This window comes from Micromys minutus, assembly GCF_963924665.1.
Source record: "Micromys minutus genome assembly, chromosome: 3".
NCBI classification, from domain to species: Eukaryota; Metazoa; Chordata; class Mammalia; order Rodentia; family Muridae; genus Micromys; species Micromys minutus.
In genome coordinates, this window is record NC_137972.1 from 42,185,496 (window position 1) to 42,203,645 (window position 18,150).

Genomic DNA, 18,150 nt, shown 5'->3' on the forward strand with positions numbered 1-18,150 from the left:
CCTATCTCATCCTTTATCTCTACATTATTACACAGACCTTAAGGTTGGCAGAGCTAACCTTACCACCAATTTGTACGACCTTGCATCACAGGCTCCAAGATAAGCTTCAGAAAACATAGCATTGCAAAAGAAGAATTAAGACCACAGCATCCTGAGTAGACAATAAACAACTAGCCCACACTCAGCTTTCATTCTAGGAAAGGGTAGAAATTGAACAATATACTATACATTGTCAAAAGAAACTTTGTCAGGAGTCATCTAGTCTGAGGCTAGCTGGTGGCCTTCCTGGTGGTGCCCCTCTGTTTTTGCATGGTCTGGAATGGATCAGATCAATGGCAAGGTTCCAAAGAGACTTCGTCTCAGGATTACTTCTTGCAGCTGATATGTCTTTCCTGTCTTTATGAAATTGATATAGTAATTCCCAGGCATTAGCCCACTGTATTGGTTAGATTTCCTACAGATCAACATAAAGATAAACTTTCATGAATTAATGTAGTTTTAAGAGATGGTCTTAAATGGTTGTTTTACTAAAAAGTTGTAATAAATTTAGAATCAAGAATAGAACATGCCTAATCCTCATAATCATAAGTAAAGGCTACAAAATAAGACATAAAATAAGATCTCATAATCACACTATAAAGAGAAATAGGCTTGGGACAAATTTGTGTTCAAGGAAAATTATTTATATCTAAGGAAGTATCCACATATGATAAAGCGTTGGCTTATCATAGTGCACACTTGTGAAAGCTGTTGCTTTGAACTTATAATGAGCATATTAGAAACAATGAACTTCTTATCAACATCCTTCTGTGACTACCATTTTATGTAACATTGTATCTCTCAGGTAATTTTTCTAAAGAACTTTTGTTTTTTTCTAAGAAGGTTAATAAGGGCCAGAAAAGAAAAATAAAGTTGTTGGTTGAATGGTTTGGATTAGGGAGCTCTGCCTCATTTATTTATCTATCTATTCATCCATCCATCCATCCTTTCATTCATCCATCCATATATACATACATACATACATATATACATACATACATACATACATACAAATGTATATGTATGTACATGTATATGTATTGTAGGTATGTAAGCATGCATGAATATTCTGGAGTGTATGAGACAGATGATTGGGCCCAAGAAAATGTGAATGTGTTAAATGTGTGAGTGAAAATCTGTATGTTAATGTAAATTTAAATATGAATGTATATGTGTCTATGAATATTTGCCTATGTATTGCATCTTAATTCTTTTTCTTTCCTTCCTCTTTGGTTCACAAAGCATTAACCAGCCAGGCCAATGAAAGGCTTCTGGCTCTCTGGCCAGAGAAGGCAGAACTATCAATAAATCCTTTAGCTAGTCATCTGCTGTTAGCAACAAATGTAAACAGATCTAGAGGCCTGCAGCTTCTGGCTTCAGAGTAACCTCAAGTCAAGATAGGAATCAGTTATTAGAGAAAGCAACCCTACTCTCTCACACAACTAAGTCTTGCCTCTGCCAATGATCTTCAGTGAGTACCCATCCTGGAGCTAGGATTCTGACAGGAATTGTTCTAACATCTCAAGAAAATCTAACTTTTAATAGGTATCTACTAAAATATACTAGTCCTGACATAATCCCATTATTTTTCCTAGATGTTTATCTTTCATAAGTTCAATGAAAATGAGACAATATAGTCAGAGAATCTTCTACTCAAGTTTACTCTTTTATCTACACTCCACTCTGACTCTGAATTTACTTGTGTGCTGTGATAAAGTACATGCTGTCATTTGAGTGAGCCTCATCCTTGCATCTGAGCAATGAAGGATAAAGAAATCTGTTTTTCCACGGTGCTCTCAGAAATACTACATGCCATCTAAGGGGTGACATGGATAATCAACCTCCGTATTCACTGTTATGTAATTTTGAAATAAGATTCACAAAGATTATGATTTTCCAAAAAACATGACCAGTGAAATTTTCAATCTTGTTAGCCAAACTGTCATCACACAGTGGCCCTGTCGCAAATAATACAAAAAATACTCTGCTCAGGAGCTGTACAAACTGCCAAGGTTGATCTCTCCCAGCCTGACTGCCTTCAGTCCTTCCTAGGTTACTCAGGAATATAGCCATTTCCGTCTCATCCACCAACAAAGGTTTTGGCTTGGCTTTGAAATATCCACTATCTGGCCACTATGACAACACGTCTAGCCCAAGGACTCTATGTCTCTCAGTCACCTTTTTGCTGTCATAGAGTTAAAGTCTGCATTTGAGGAACAGAAAATGCCTTTAACACATACATTACAAGGGCTGGGATACAGCCTAGTGGTAAAGTACCGGCCAAGCATGTAGGGAGCACTGTGGTTCAAACTCTAGCACTTTATAAAAATCAAAGAAACAAACCAGAACAGTTCTTACCGAAACTCTTCTATCAAAACCCTCTGACTGCTCATCTGTCATCATTAATATTCCAAGACCTTAAGCAGACCTTGTCATTGTCTATCCTCTGATGCCTTCATCTCCTGAATGATTTCACGAGCCAACTCATGTCCTTCCACATGGCCATTCCTCCTGCCTGAAGCTTAAGCCAATCTGGTCTGTTTTCTTTTATTTCTACACACACACACACACACACACACACACACACACACACACACACACACACACACCTGCAGAGGCTTCTTATGTATTCTTCTCTCCACTCCAAAAGCAATCACAGTCAGTGAATGGCAGCTGATTTCCTTACCTTTTTCATCTTGCAGAGCATGCATTTTTATAAATCCACCTTTGCATCTAAATCTAAATCTACCTAGCATCTAGAACTTTATGCTCTCCTTCATACCTATTTATTTCCAAGGTATGACTTTCAGAACATCATGACTTTTCCATATATATATATATATACATATATATATATATATATATATATATATATATATATATATATATATATATATATATATATATATATATATATATATATATATATGGCCTTTTTATAACTCACTGAATCCAATGAGTGCTGTCTGTACCTGCATAAGGGTTTTCCACTGGAGCATGGCAGCCTGCCACTTACCATACACCAAAAGAACCATTGTTTCTCTCCTTTAGCATCTATCAAATACCAATAACTCCTCAGCTTGGGTTGGTGCCTCATAAATCTTCCACACTCAGCAATGCTGGAATTTTGATGGACAGATCTTACACAGCTAAAATTCATGCTGTGAGTTTACGTGTGCAATGGCTACTTCCTGTGCAGAAGACAGCCTTTTTTAACACTTCCCCCACCCTCCAGCATTGCTTCAGCTTCTTCTTCTGTAATTTTCCCCGAACTTCTAAAAAGGATAGAGATGGCCCTTTTACTGCTGAAGACACATTGTCAATTACTCTCAGTGCTTTGTTCAGTTATAGGGCTCTATATTAACCACTGTCACAGCAAACAGAAACTTCTCTGACCAAGCCAGAGAGCACCCCTAATCTGGCAGGTTCATAATGTGGCATCCTTGGCCCACCCTTATGGCACTTCACTATCAGGTCAGTGATACAAGAAGCAGGGCTTGGACTCCTCGCTCTCCTGTATCCATCCTCCACGATTGCTGTTTCATGCCAGTTCCTGTGCCAAACATTCTCTGAATGGTGTTCTTCTCCAGCCACATAAAATACCCACAAGTCACAGCTATTTTCATCTCTGTTTTGCTTATGAAAAAGAAAAAAAAAACTAAACAGGTTTTAAGAGGCTCCATTGCATTCTCAGTCCCACTGCTCCCAGTGTTAGGATGACCATGCAAACACAGGCAGTGTGGCTCCAGAGTTCATAAACCATCCAAGGACTCTAGAGATAAATGAGGACCTTAGATAGCTGGCTCATTAACCTCCTTCTAACACTAAAAACTACCCAGCTTCCAGTCTTCTGCTTGGGAAACTGAAGCTAAGATGATCCTGGGACCAGCTTGAGGCCACAGCACTGGGATGGCTTTGGTTTGTGAACCACAAGGAGACATGACTAATATGGGGAACCAGGAAAAGGAGTACAACATACGTTCTGTCCTCCTTTCTGAACAAATATTTTCAGAATTCCCTTTGATCTGGGTTCAAATGAAAAGCTCTGGGGTTTGGAGACTGGTGCAGTAAGAAAACTGGCCCCCATGTCTGTTCCATTTCCTTTTTTCTATGGCCAACCAATGTGGACAAAACTCAAGAGGATGTTCTAATGTTGTCAACAGCAGCTTGGGAGCTATTGTGTGATGCAGAGTTTTGGGCATCACATGTGTGCCCTGCCTTAGCATGGAGGTAAAGTGTGACCAACAGATATTCTGGGAAGGAGGAGAGCCATGGATTGAGGATGTTGCATGGGTGCAAGAAATATCAACTTCCAACTTATTCATTTATCTACTTGTTTACTCTATCATTCCTTCTCAAGGGCAGAAGCAAGGGTTGATTTGTTAATCAATTAATCCGATTCCTAATTCAGTCATTAGGTCATTATTTGCCTTATTAATTAAATAAATGTATGTAACATGACATGTATAATTAAGTTAGTATATGCATAAACACTATCCATGACTCTTCCACTCTGTTGGTTGTCATCAATCAAACTGCACGTAAGGAAGCACCGTATAATTTTCCGGCAATGCATTACAGTAACACAGCCCATGCCATCGATGTCATACATCACCAAACTGTCTGACCATATGCTATCCCATCCCATTGCTCTACTTCCTCCCATGTCACTTTCAGGTGTTTGCTTAGGTTGTTTTTAACTCACTTTCAATTGGCAAGCCATTGACTCTCCATTTGATTGTGGGTTGAGGCTCTCCCTCTGCTTCACACAACAGGATGCCACTGCCTCCTGTGCTGTACACGGCACTCTGGGGTTTCTTTTTCCAGCGTGGAGGTTCTGAAAACAAAACAAAGACATTTCCAGACCTGGTATGCACAGTAAAAGATGCAACTGCTGTAACAGGTCTGCATTTCTACCATGAACCAGCAGAGGGCAGACACTACAAAGGATTCCATAGCAGCTCTCTCTCTCTCTCTCTCTCTCTCTCTCTCTCTCTCTCTCTCTCTCTCTCTCTCTCTCTCTCTCTCTCTCTCTCTCTCTCTCTCTCTCTCTCTCACTCTCTCTCTCTCTCTCGCTCTCTCTCTCCCATTTTGTGTGTGTGTGTGTGTGTGTGTGTGTGTGAAAGAGAGAGAAAGAGAGAGAGAGAGCACTTACATTACACTCTGGATACGTATATAGATTCACATACTAAAAATACACAGCCGACTTAGCTGTATACATTCCTCTTACTGAAACACGAGGGAGGGCTAAGCAGATGGTAACTCATTGAGGGGTGGCTACTGTTTCTACTCAAGCTGCAGCAAAGTAGCTGAAAATGTGGATATGTAGGACATAGATTCAGAGAGCTTTTTAAATAAGACCTTGTTCCTGGATTAGTGGGTCTAACATTTATTTGTAGTACGTATAGCAATTTGCATAACTTACCCACTTGGAAAACATAATATGCAAGAGATATTCTTGCAAAGGGGCAGAAAGGGAACCTAAGAACGTTTGACTTTTATCTTTGGAAACAAAGCAGAAAAACCAGGAACACATTATCTTCTTTTGATGCACAGAACTTCAAATGTGTAACTCTAATTGGAGTCTCAGAACAGAGGAAGACAAGTGTCTTCACCGCAAACATTACTGTCACATCTTGTCACCATCGGGGTAGCACTATGACAACAGTGAAGACTAGAAGTGTGCATGAATATTATTATTGTTGTTGTTGTTTGCCAGCATTCAGAGCTTTGCACCACTCCCTGAATACCTTGTGCCCATCGAGGACAGAAGAAGATATCAGACACCTGGGTGGGAGTTACAGAGAGTTTTGAATTACCATGTAAAATCTGTGAACTAAGCCAAGGCCCTTTAAAATAGCAGCCAGTGCTCTCCAACCACTGAGCCATTTCTCCAGAAACATGTGCATAGTTGATGATTAATCACAGAAGTAGCATTACTGAAAATGTAAAGTGGTAATTCCCATAAACTTTACCTTATTCTGTTCACCCAGAAAATGGTGGGTTTTTGTGTTGTTTTTTTAAAAAAAGAAAATTTTAAAAGATATGTACATGTAAAAAGTGAAAATATCTTTAAAATTATTTTAGTATAAGAAAGAAAGCAGATGTCAAGGATTAGAGAAGAGACCAAACATAAAAGAGAGGATGGGAAAGCCTGGAAATATAGAAGAAGCAATAGGGTCCCATTTTTTTCTACACATGCCTGAGATATGTGATAGCTAATAAAAGATGCTTATTCTAAAACTTCACCCAATTTGTCACAATAAAAAAACAAAATGATAAGTTAAATTATAGTATCCAAAACTGGAGATGGCAGTGCATGAATTCTGACATTATAAGCAAACTAAAAATGTTTACTATGAAACCAAAACCCAAATATAAAAAGAAGTTTGGTATCTATGAAACATGCAGCACAGTGATCATTTTTGGTAATTTTTTTAAATCACAAAGATCTACTTCAAATTTGCATTCTTGATTTTCATGGAATAAGATTTCATTACATTAGGCAGGCTTCTGCTTCCAGTGTAGTCATGAACTGGTGATCCTCATTCCTCTACCTCCCAAGTGCTGAGTGACAGATGTACATCACCAGACCCAGTCTATGTGATGCAGGGGATTGAACTAAGGGTCTTGTGCACACTATGTAAGCATTCTACCAATTTATTAATTCAAAATAAGGTATTCATGCTTTCAATGATTGGACTGAGTTTCAGCATGTGGCATTTAGATACTGTAGGGTACTTTGGATAATATTAAAGACTGCATAGGCATAAAAAATGATTCATATTGTATTTTTGAAATTGAACAGCCTGAAATGATTCTAATGTGGACAACATAAAATTTTTCATGGGACATGTTTTTCTTTTCTTATCACTTTAAATGGTACTGATATACTGATGTCTAAAATTATGTTTTATGGGATACTCTTATGTATTATTATTATTATTATTATTGTTATTGTTATTATTATTATTATTATTTGAGTGTCTATCCATACCACAGTGAACCTGTAGCAGACAACTTTAGAGAGTCAGTTCTCTTCTTTAATTTTTATGTAGATTCCAAATAATTGAGCTTTGCTGAAAGCCCCTTTAGCCACTGGGCTATATTCACTGGATCTTAGTTGTTACTGTATATATAATAATGCATATTTTAGTTGCCAGGAAAATATGGTAACATCTAATAATTATATCAGCTGTTTTCCTCATGTAAAATATAGTATTTGAGTTACAATCTGATTACAAATTTAGGTTATTTTATTTTAAAGTACAAGTTCATGAAACCTGAGTTTCAGAATAGAGAAGAAATATGCCAGGATAGGTTACTAAGGCTTGTGCATAGTCACACAGGATATTTTCACAATGAACTAGAAGATCAAAATACATGAGAGAGCTGTTTGTCTGCCACATGACAGTCCTGATTTAATTTGGGTTTTTAAATAAAAGAAGGAAAGGAAGAGGAAGATCCAAGGAGGCAAAGAAAACATAATAAATACAACCTTCAATCTCCTGATAATTAGTGATGTTTATAGCTTATACTTTCACCCTTTAGCAAGACAAACACTTCTTGATGATGTTCCACTGATTCCATGAAGGTATGAGGAGAAGCTGAAATATGCTTCTGAGTATATATTTACTGTATTCTCAAAAAAGCAAAATAATTCAATATTCTTCATAAAAATAATATTTACATCTCAGAACCACTAACAACTATTTAACAAATATTGGAGATGATTTGTTTCAGAAACCTATATCCCTTTGGAATCCTACAGTCAACATTTTAAGTTGCATAATTAATTTTACTGGTATAATATTTTTGCACCATTTGCATTTTTTGAACACTTTGGTTTTAATAGTCAAAAAACTGAAGCCAGATTGTTAATATATTCAGCTACCGTAACAACACAGCCACCATCTGGAAAAAATTTCTAGCAGTCAGCAACTCAGAGTAGAATCAGCTAATAAGTATTTATGTCTGGTTCAAGTGTGTGTGTGTTTGTGTGTGTGTGTTTGTGTGTTTGTGTGTGCATGTGTGTGTGTGTGTGTGTGTGTGTGTGTGTGTTTGTGTGTGTGCTTGAAAGGCACCAGAGGCTAAAAAATATCCCCATCAACAGATGTAATCAAATTAGAGACAAGTGTCAAATAATGTCTAAAATTATAACCACATCTTTCAAACTTCTTCTCCAAGTGCCTTTTTGAATAACTTATTATCAGAAGTATAGATTATTATTGATATATGTTCATGTTAATGTCTAACATTGCATTCTCTTCTATAAAGATTTGCTTTGTAGATCCAAACAAAATGAATTCCCTCTTATTAATTTTCCTGTTCTCTCCTTAGCTAAGAAAATAGTATAGAAAGGGTTGAGAAATTGTGTCAGTCCAGATATTTGACTCAGTCAATGATTGGAACATTTACTTGTGAGTAAAATTTGTGTTTGAGATTCTTATTTTTTCCACTAATTAAAACAAAAGGCCACCACGAACATGCTCCTTACACAAAGTGAAGCTTTAAAAGAGACCTTTATCAGAATATTAACGGAGACCTTACAGCTTCAGTTCATGAACTGGCAGCCCGGGAGAGATGATTCCCCTCCATAGGTAAGCCAACACAGTGCTAAGTAAATATTAAGGTACAAGATATTGACTATTGCATGTATTTGAATGACACAGTTACTTCAACCCTAGAGAAAAAGCCTGGTTGCGACTGGATCCTCAGGAAGGAGGCTGTACCAATTAAAATTTACAGCAGGATCAAGCAACCTCAACTCCAGCCCTGCAGCCACAGCCTGGATATCTAATTACTGTGAATACTACTCATGAGAGTAATGATGTCATTATCAAATTTCTTAATTACAAAAAGGGGAGGGGGCAGAAAATCTCAGTTGATCAAAAGAGTGTAGATTTTATGGACAGATGAAGTAGTTTGTTTTGGTACTCTTTGATAGAAATATTAGCATTTGCACCATATTGTCTCTTTGTATTTCATCCTGGGTGATATACCGAATACCAGGTTACAGAACAAAAGAGGCTTAGAATGAGGAATAATGTGAGACAATCCATCTGACTGTGATCACAGACACAGAAGCTGAGTGACAAGATTAGCAAGCACTCCACACACCCTTCCAGGCTTCTTGCAATAATGTTTAATTCCATGAACATGACCTTATTTATGAGTATCATGTTGCATTATAATAAAAATCATTCCATGCAATAAATCCTTACAGGAGGGTAGGTTTAATGACAATTTAAACTGTCCAAAGAAGTGGTGTATGTTTAGTGCCTTACGTGAGGTCTCCTCTTGACATTTATGCCTTCCATATGGTTTTGTGAGATAAATTACAAGACTGATTAATTAAGTATACTGTTATTTAGTGCCTACACTACAACAAAAAGTATAAACTAATCACCTTTGATGAGTTCATTGTTGAGGCAAAAGTCTATAATGGTACAGATTTTTTTTTTTTTTTTTTGTCTTAAAAGTAAAACCTCACATCCTATTGGGGACATACCTTCTACCACGACATGAAAATCATGACTGGCTTTTCCCAACAAATTGTTGGCTGTGCAGCGATAGTTTCCTCTGTCCTGGTAGGAGACGTTTTCTATCTTCAGTGTCTTTTTATGAGTTTCAATTCCCTCTGGTAATTCACTACCCCGTTTGCTCCATTCGATCTCTGGAGTCGGTCTGTGAGAAATAGAATGAATACATAGAAAAATAACTATCAATTATAAAAACAAATCTCTCATAGTACAGCTATTATCATGCTGACCTTATATATTCACCAAGTTTTATCAGCCTTACCAATGGACACATCATCATATTAAGCATCATGTTAACAAGCGTGTTTTATCATAAGTTCCTTGAATGGCCTACTCCCTAGGAATCCTATTCTTTTCTGTAAACTAGGCTAACTCCACGTGAGTGCTGAGTCAATGAAACTGCAGGCTCAATGGATAACTAAAGTCCAGAGATATACTATTGCGATGCATTTGTCAAGTGTGAAAATCTCCCCATGGTCAGAGATAAACAGCTCCTTTCCCTGTGTGACTTTGAACAACGTGGCCCAGCAGCCAGTATCGAGGCAGGCAACAACTTCCCCTTGAATGCAAATGAAGCCAATTTTGGATAAAGTGGCTGAGGAGTGGAGCCAAGTGTGTGGGCTGGATGGAGGAGCAGTTCTTTTATTCCAGGGCAGCTTGGAGTGCCCAGCAGAGACCTTCTTTCCTGCTCTGTAGGGAACAGAGGCCCCGGAATCTCCCTGATTCCGGAGCATTCCAGAGATAGGTTAACAAGATCAAAACAAACAAAAGCAAAACAAGACACAGTGATAACTTTGACACATGCCTTACAACGAAGGAAAACAGAATCTAGGGACAACATGTGAGAAAAAAAAATCCCTTCTCTTAAAAATGTGGGTGGAAAATGATATCTTATGACTACACTGACCTCATAGTGTTGTTGGTAAACAGCTGTGAGGACAGCTTCTTCTTCTTTCTCTCCTACAAGATTGGAAAACACATAATTCTGGTACTTATTCTATTTCTGTTTTTTAGTCACTGCTCCAAGAATGATTTAAGGGTGACATGAATTACTGTTATAATATTATCACTATCAAAACTGATGCTCCAAGAAGCTAAGTGAATAAAACTTATCAGATTCGAATTTACACTTTTTCTTAGTGAGATCTATTTGATGTCTGCTTTTCTTAGGAGTCCATCTTTCCTTACTGCATAGTTTTAAGCTTGTGGTCAAACTTTCTCTTGGGCATCAAGTATATAATCATTTTTCCAGATATATTATTATTTTATGTTTATGAGTGTTTTGTCTGCATGTATGTACATGTACTACATACATGTCTTACGACCATGGGGCCAGAAGAAGGCATGTTTTCCCCTAGAATTGGAGTTCCAGATGGTAGTGAATCCCCACGTAGGTACTGGGAATCAAATCATGTCATCTACAAGTGATCTTGGCCGCTGAACTATCATATCTGCTCAGCCTCTGTAATTAAATAAATGTCTCCAATTGTTTGTTTTCATTATTTCAAGTTACTTGTTCACACTGAAAATGAATAAAATGGCTCAGTTATTAGGAATAATTACATTGCAGGTAAATATAAAGTTCTTTTTACAAATATTTGCTATTTTGTCTCAAGGCTAAATGGATTAACCTCAAAGATTTGTAAAAACAACCTTCTTCTTAACCAAGGCCAGCAAACATGGCTGACATCCTTCAGAAATGGTCACCACAGACAGACACATATGAGAATATATTGACTAGCTGTTGAACTCTAAAGAATGTGACACCAAGCGGTGTTTGGAATCCAAATTTCCTACCTGCTTGCTTTTTATACCATCTGTCAAAATGGCAATCTGCCAAATGACTGCCCTGGACCTCAGTTCCTCCCACACAGATTTTCACAAGTCTGTGCTTCAGCAAAGCAAGCACCTTACTTTCCTCAGTTTCTTTTTTGCTTCTGTTCTTGAATGAAATCATTTGTCTAACACTCTTCGCTTCTTATAAACAGATGATATAAATCAGATTAACACAAAATCACATGTAGGGATGGTTTATTCAGCTAGGTTAATGTCTCTTTTATTCTGGACAGTTCAATTTCACTTGCTTCTGTGGTTTATTCTTAAGGAGTGCTTGCTAACAGAATCTGAACAAATGATGGGCTGGGGAATAATAGTGTTATTTAATGATTTTCTTTTGTTTTCATAACTGCAAATATTTCTTTAGTTCTTATGTGAGTAATTTTCTTCTGATTCTTGGTTTAAAAGGTAGGATCTATAGGAAGCAAATATCCTTAAATTCATCCTGCTTTCATTCCACACTGTGTGAGTGTGAATTTTTAAAACAGCATGTTCTTGCTATCAATAAGATGAATGGAATGTGAGTATATTTTTTGCCTAATGAGAGTCAAAATGTCATTTAACTCTTGTTTTCAGGGAATCCATAAGCTCTAAGCTTTCCAATATGCTTATGTCTCTGGAAGCTTCTCTGACTTAAGTAATAGTATTAGCATTGGTGTGTGTGTGTGTGGTTGTACATGTGTGCGTGTATGTGCATGTATGTATGTGTATGAGTGTGTATGGATTTGTATGAGCATGTGTGAGTGTGTGTATGAATAAATGCATGAGTGTGCATGAGTGTATGTGTGCATATGTATGAGCGTGTGCATGTGTGTGTATGTGTGTGTATGGCTGTGTGTGGCGTGTGTGAGTGTGTATATGAGTGTGTATGTGTGTATGAGTGTGTGTATGAGTGTGTGTGCATGTGTGTGTGAATGAGCATATGTATGTGTGTGTGTATGAGTGTGTGTGTGCATGTGTGTGTATATGAGTATGTGTGTGTATGCAGGGTTGTATGTGTTAGCATGAGCATATTTGTATAAAAGCAGAGGTCAGAGAAGGACATCTGCGTCTTGTCTTCTGCTTTTTCACTTGCTACTCCACCATATTCCACCCCACCATAATCCTGCCCACTGCTAGATGGGTTTGCATCCTGTCAAGCTTTTTAGGGTTTTCAGACTTCAAACTGAAGTCCTTGGATTGGAAGGATCAACATTATAAAAATGGCCATCTTACTAAAATCAATCTACAGATTCAATTTAATCCCCATCAAAATACCAACCCAGTTCTTCATAGAGTTGGAAAGAGCAATGTGCAATTTCATCTGGAATAACAAAAGACCTAGAATTGCGAAATCCATCCTCAACAACAAGAAAACATCTTCAGGAATCATTATCCCCGACCTCAAGCTATATTTCAAGGCAATTGTGCTAAAAACTACATGGTACTGGTACAGAGATGGGAATGTGGATCAATGGAATAGAATAGAAGATCCAGAAACGAGCCCTCACATATATGGTCACTCGATTTTTGACAAAGGACCTGTAAACATTCAGTGGGAAAATGATAGCCTCTTCAACAAATGGTGTTGGTCCAACTGGCACTCAGCATGCAGAAGAATGAAAATAGATTCTTTCTTATCTCCTTGTACAAAGCTCAAGTGTAGGTGGATCAAAGATCTCCACATTAAACCAGATACACTGGAACTATTAGATGAGAAAGCAGGGAAAACCTTAGAACACATAGGCACAGGAGAAAATTTCCTGAACAGAACACCAATGGTTTGTGCTCTAAGGTCAAAAATTGACAAATGTTACTTAATGAGATTGCAAAGTTTCTGTAAGGCTAAGGACACTGTCAAGAAAACAAAACAGCAGCCAACAGAGTGGGAAAAAGATCTTTACCAATCCCACATCAGATAGAGGCCTAATATCCAAGGTATATAAAGAACTCAAGAAGCTAGACACCAGAGAATCAAACAACCCTATTAAAAATGGGGTACAGAGCTAATAAAAAGTTCTCAGTTGAGAAATATCAAATGGCTGAGAAGCTTCTAAGGAAGTGCTTAGTCATTCTTAGTCATCAGGGAAATGCAAATCAAAACAACCCTGAGATTTCACCTCACACCAGTCAGATTGGCCAAGATCAAAAATTCAGAGGACAACAGATGCTGGCGAGGATGTGGAGAAAGAGAAACACTTCTCCACTGTTGGTGAGGTTGTAAACTTGTACAACTACTCTGGAAATCAGTCTGGCGATACCTCAGAAAATTGGACATAATACTACATGAAGACCTAGTTATTCCACTTGAGCATATTCCCCAGAGAAGCTCCAACAGACAACAAAGACACATGCTCCACTATGTTCATAGCAGCCCGCTTTATAATAGCCAGAAGCTGGAAAGAACTCAGATGTCCTTCAGTAGATGAATGGGTACAAAAACTGTGGTACATTTATACAATGGAGTACTGCTCAGCTATCAGAAACAATGACTTTATGAAATTCTTAAGAAAATAGATGCATCTAGAGAATATCATCCTGAGTGAGATAACCCAGTCACAAAATAACAGACATAATATGCAGTCACTGATAATTGGATATTAACCTGAGAAAGCTCTGAACACCCCAGAAACAATTCTCAGACTATATTAAGTTCAAGAAAAAAAAAAAAGAAAATTAAAAACCACTATGCTTAATCCTTACACACCAAGAAAACTTTGACTAATTTCAGGTTACATCCTGTTTTACATGTACTTTTTGCTCATTGTAACTAGTAAGATCTTAACGCACACTATCAAACTTTTTTAAAAAAACCAAGCACTGACAAAAAGGTATTCATATACTTTTATACAATAGTGCTTAAAATCTGTACATTTATCTTTGTTTTTTAAAATAAAGTTGTTCAATTAAAAAAAAACTGAAGTCTTCAAGCTTCCACAGAAAATATACTTAGCAAACAGCCCAAACATTTTTTTTTGGATTATCATATTTACTCAAATGTATGATAAATGGAACCACCTTAGAGCAGATATCTGCAAACTCCTCACAGTTTTCCCAGGTTAAACTGACGTGGTCCATTTGCATAATATAATGTTGATGTGAGTTAAACTTAGAGGACTTTAATGTTTGGGAACAGAATGGGATGAATGGGCTTCAGCTTCAATTATACTTGGAAAAGCACCTGTGCTTACATGTGAGCTCTGTGGGTTTCATTTGCCTAACCTACGTGTGAAAATACTTAAAGCCAGGGAATGTCAGAAGGGAAATGAGTTAATGATGTGGAAAATGACATAATATTGATGTTTTGTAATGATTAAAGAAGAACACCAATATAATTAGTGATGTTTTACTTTATAAACGTCCTTGAAGTATATGTGAAGCCCTTTCAAAAACATTTTCAACAATATCGTTGGGTGTTCAACAATGAAAATTCAAAGAGGAACTAGACAGAATGAATAACCCAACTCAATCTAATTATGAGGGGGCAGTGGTCAAATTTCTTCTTCTATCAGAGTATCAGGAATCTTGTGTCTAATAGAAGAACAACTCTGTAGATGCTGGTTTTCATTTAACTGTGTGCCTTCCCTAACATTCTAGTCTCTACAAGTCATGTGGGGGTATCTTTGTAAGTTGAGGACAGTCTTAAACAGATGGCAGTCACTTCCAGAAGTAAATGACAGCACTAGCAGTAAGTAACTGGAAAATTCTTTCAAGAATTGACAGACTTGAAGAGTTAATCTGAACAGTGAAAAAGCGTGAAAGAATTTAATGTCCACTACTACAAATTCATGATGATACCAGTTGGTTATTCATGAGTTATAGCAGATGGCAAGGGTTTGACCTTCTCATATAAGAAGACAGATCGGGACTAGAGAGAAAACTTGTCAGGTAAGAGCACTTGCTCTTCTGGCATATGACCTTGGTTAATTCTCAGCATGCACATAGTGGCTTCCAGCACTCTAAAATTCCAATGCCTCCTTTTGTTTCTGTGAGCATTGCACACAACAAGTGCACAGGCATAACTGCAGTCAAAATACTCATGAACATAAAATAAAAATAGATCTTAAAAAAGCACACAGACACCAAACTCTTTCTATAAAGGTCATGTGACAACATATTGACATAATTTATCACTGAACATTGGGTTTTAAAACTGATAAACAACCTGAATAAAAAGAGAAATGGGCAAATATAGAAGTTGTACAATAATTAAAGCCTCTCCTTTCCTTTACAATCTAATTTGAAAACAATTCATTTAAACTTTTCACTGAATTATGAACAAAGGTGTTTATTTTTTATTTTTACTCTTAATTTCTCTTTAATACATTTCAAGATATAGATGATTAAAAAGACTCCCATTACTTATAAAAATATCTGCTTCCCAAATGAATCAACTGGGAGATGGAATGCCTTTGGGCACAGCTTCACTGATGGGAGACTGTCAAGTCAGCAGGAGTATTTGTAGAAACACTGAACTTGTATGACCATAGCCCCAGTTACATGAATATACAAGGCATGAAGCAAAGGCAAGTATTTTCAAAAGTGATAAAATGTCAACCCTTAGGTCAGAGAACTGTAGCAGGACTCTGCTATTGGAGATGTGACGAAGGTTCAGTGGACCAGCTTTTTATGCGTGCTTTCCCTAAATATAATCTAGACATACATTTGCACTAAAATGTATTTTATTTAATAAAAATAGAGTGTTGAAGTGATGTTTTAATTTGCTGTGTAAAGAATTTTTATTATATTAATGCTGATTTCTCAATCAGCAGATAGATATTTGATTGCAAGCTGAACTTTGGTACTGTTAAGCATCACCTGTTTAAATGTTTTTTTTTTTTTTTTAAACACTCCCTCTCTCCCTTTCTGATTGGTAAAATAAAAATATGATGGCCAATAGCAAAGAGAGGAAGTAGAAAATATGACTTCTGAGAGAAAGTAGGAAATCTGGAAAAAGTGAGACAGAGAGAGTGTGTGTTGGGGAGTAAGGTGGGATTGCCTGGGAGAGAAAGAAAAAGCAGCCAGGAAACTTAATGAAAGTTAACAAGCAGGTAAAAGAACTTAGAATAGAATAAATAGGTCTCTGGAAGGCCTTTCCTTCAGTCTTTGTTCCACTCTTAGCCCTTGTATTTCCTCCCGTATTTTGTTTCCCCTTCTAAGAAGGACTGAAGCATCCCCATTTTGGTCTTTCTTTTTCTTGAGCTCCACATAGTCTGTGAATTATATCTTGGATGTTCTGAGCTTTTGGGCTAATATCCACTTATCAGTGAGTGTATAACATGTGCATTCTTTTGTGTCTGGGTTACCTCACTCAGGATGATATTTCCTAGTTCCATCCATTTACCTAAACCATCCCCTATGCAGCCACCAAACCCAGTTACTATTGCTGATGCCAAAAAGTGCTTGCTAACAGGAGTCTGACATGGATGTCTCTTGAGAGGCTCTACTAGAGCCTTACTGGTCCAGATTAAGATGCCTGCAGCTAGCCATCAGACTGAGTATTGGGACCCCAATTGAGGAGTTAGATAAAGGACTAAAAAAGCAACCTCAGAGGAAGAAAAATAATATCAACCAACCAGACCCCACAGAACTTCCAGGGAACAAACCACATGGTTTAGAAGTACACACTGAGGGACCTATGGCTCCAGCAGCATATGTAGCAGAGGATGGCATTTTCTGGCATCAATAGGAGGAGAAGCCCATGGTCCTGTAAAGACTCCTTTTCCCAAAGTAGGGAATGCAGTATGTTGAGGTGAGAGTGGGTGGGTAGAAGGGGGAACATTCTCATAGATGTTGGGGGAGGTGAAATGAGAGGGGAGGAAAGGGAAACAGGCTAGCATTTGAAATGTAAATATATAAACTATAAAAAAAGAATTAATAGGTCATAAGTTATGAGCTAGTTGATAACAATCCTAGCTGTAAATCTTAGGTATTCATAATAAATATAAGTCTCCATGTTCTGTGTTCAGGAACTGCTGGTCCCATACAATAGAGACCATTGGAAATTAAAAGGAGGGTAGTGTAAAAGAACAGATTCTAATAAGGCTATCAGACCAGCAAAACAGTGGAGCCCAAAGAACTAGAAATTTTTCCAGGAATCTTATGCTGGGAAAAGAGAAAGATTCCAGGCAGAGGTGAAGCTTGTGTTCTCTGGAAAGAGATCTCACACAGTTTAACAACCTGTCATGCCATAGCTTTACTGGAAGAAACTGAAGTCCAGGCAATGAGGGATAAGGCAAAGGGATGTGGGAACACACCTTTCTGGGGTTTCTTTACTGTGCAAATTCTTAGACCTCCACTTAAACTTTAACCTTACTCCAGTGTCAGAAAGCAGACCTTGGAGGAGGTCTCCAGATTGTTTTATCCCTCTGCCCAATATAAACATTTTGAATTAAATTTTACCTGTTTTAGTTTTTAAATTTGACTCTTCTATACTCATTGAGTATAAGTGGCTGGACCTCGCTTGGGGCATAGGCTGTAACCTTCCTAGTACTGTAACAGTGGGGCTAGCACCCCCAAAGCAGGGTGGTACAAAAGAGTAGAGGAAAAAAAGCATGGCTTATAGTAGATGAGTGGCTACTAATGCACATCTCTAAGAATAGCAGTAGACCATCCACTTCACTAAGGTTGGCCTTGGTCCCTGCACTGCCTGTGCACAATGAAGACAAGAACCTCTAAATCAATTTCAGTTGTAACCTTCTTTTGGTACAAGGAAGAAAAATGTGATTCTCCAGAGAAACATGAATGGTATTTA

The 18,150-nt window shown here is 37.5% G+C and overlaps 1 protein-coding gene across 3 annotated transcripts in view; it reads right to left on the reverse strand.

Moving 5' to 3' along the window:
• CHL1 (cell adhesion molecule L1 like) overlaps positions 1–18,150 on the reverse strand; it is a gene marked incomplete at both ends in the record, with an annotated part of 83,898 nt that overhangs the window by 40,702 nt on the left and 25,046 nt on the right. For all 3 annotated transcript variants that reach the window (XM_080914183.1, XM_080914184.1, XM_080914182.1), the window contains 2 exons: positions 4,745–4,876; positions 9,551–9,726. In XM_080914183.1, coding sequence (XP_080770309.1) covers positions 4,745–4,876; positions 9,551–9,726 — 308 coding nt within the window. The remainder of the gene's footprint in view (positions 1–4,744; positions 4,877–9,550; positions 9,727–18,150) is intronic.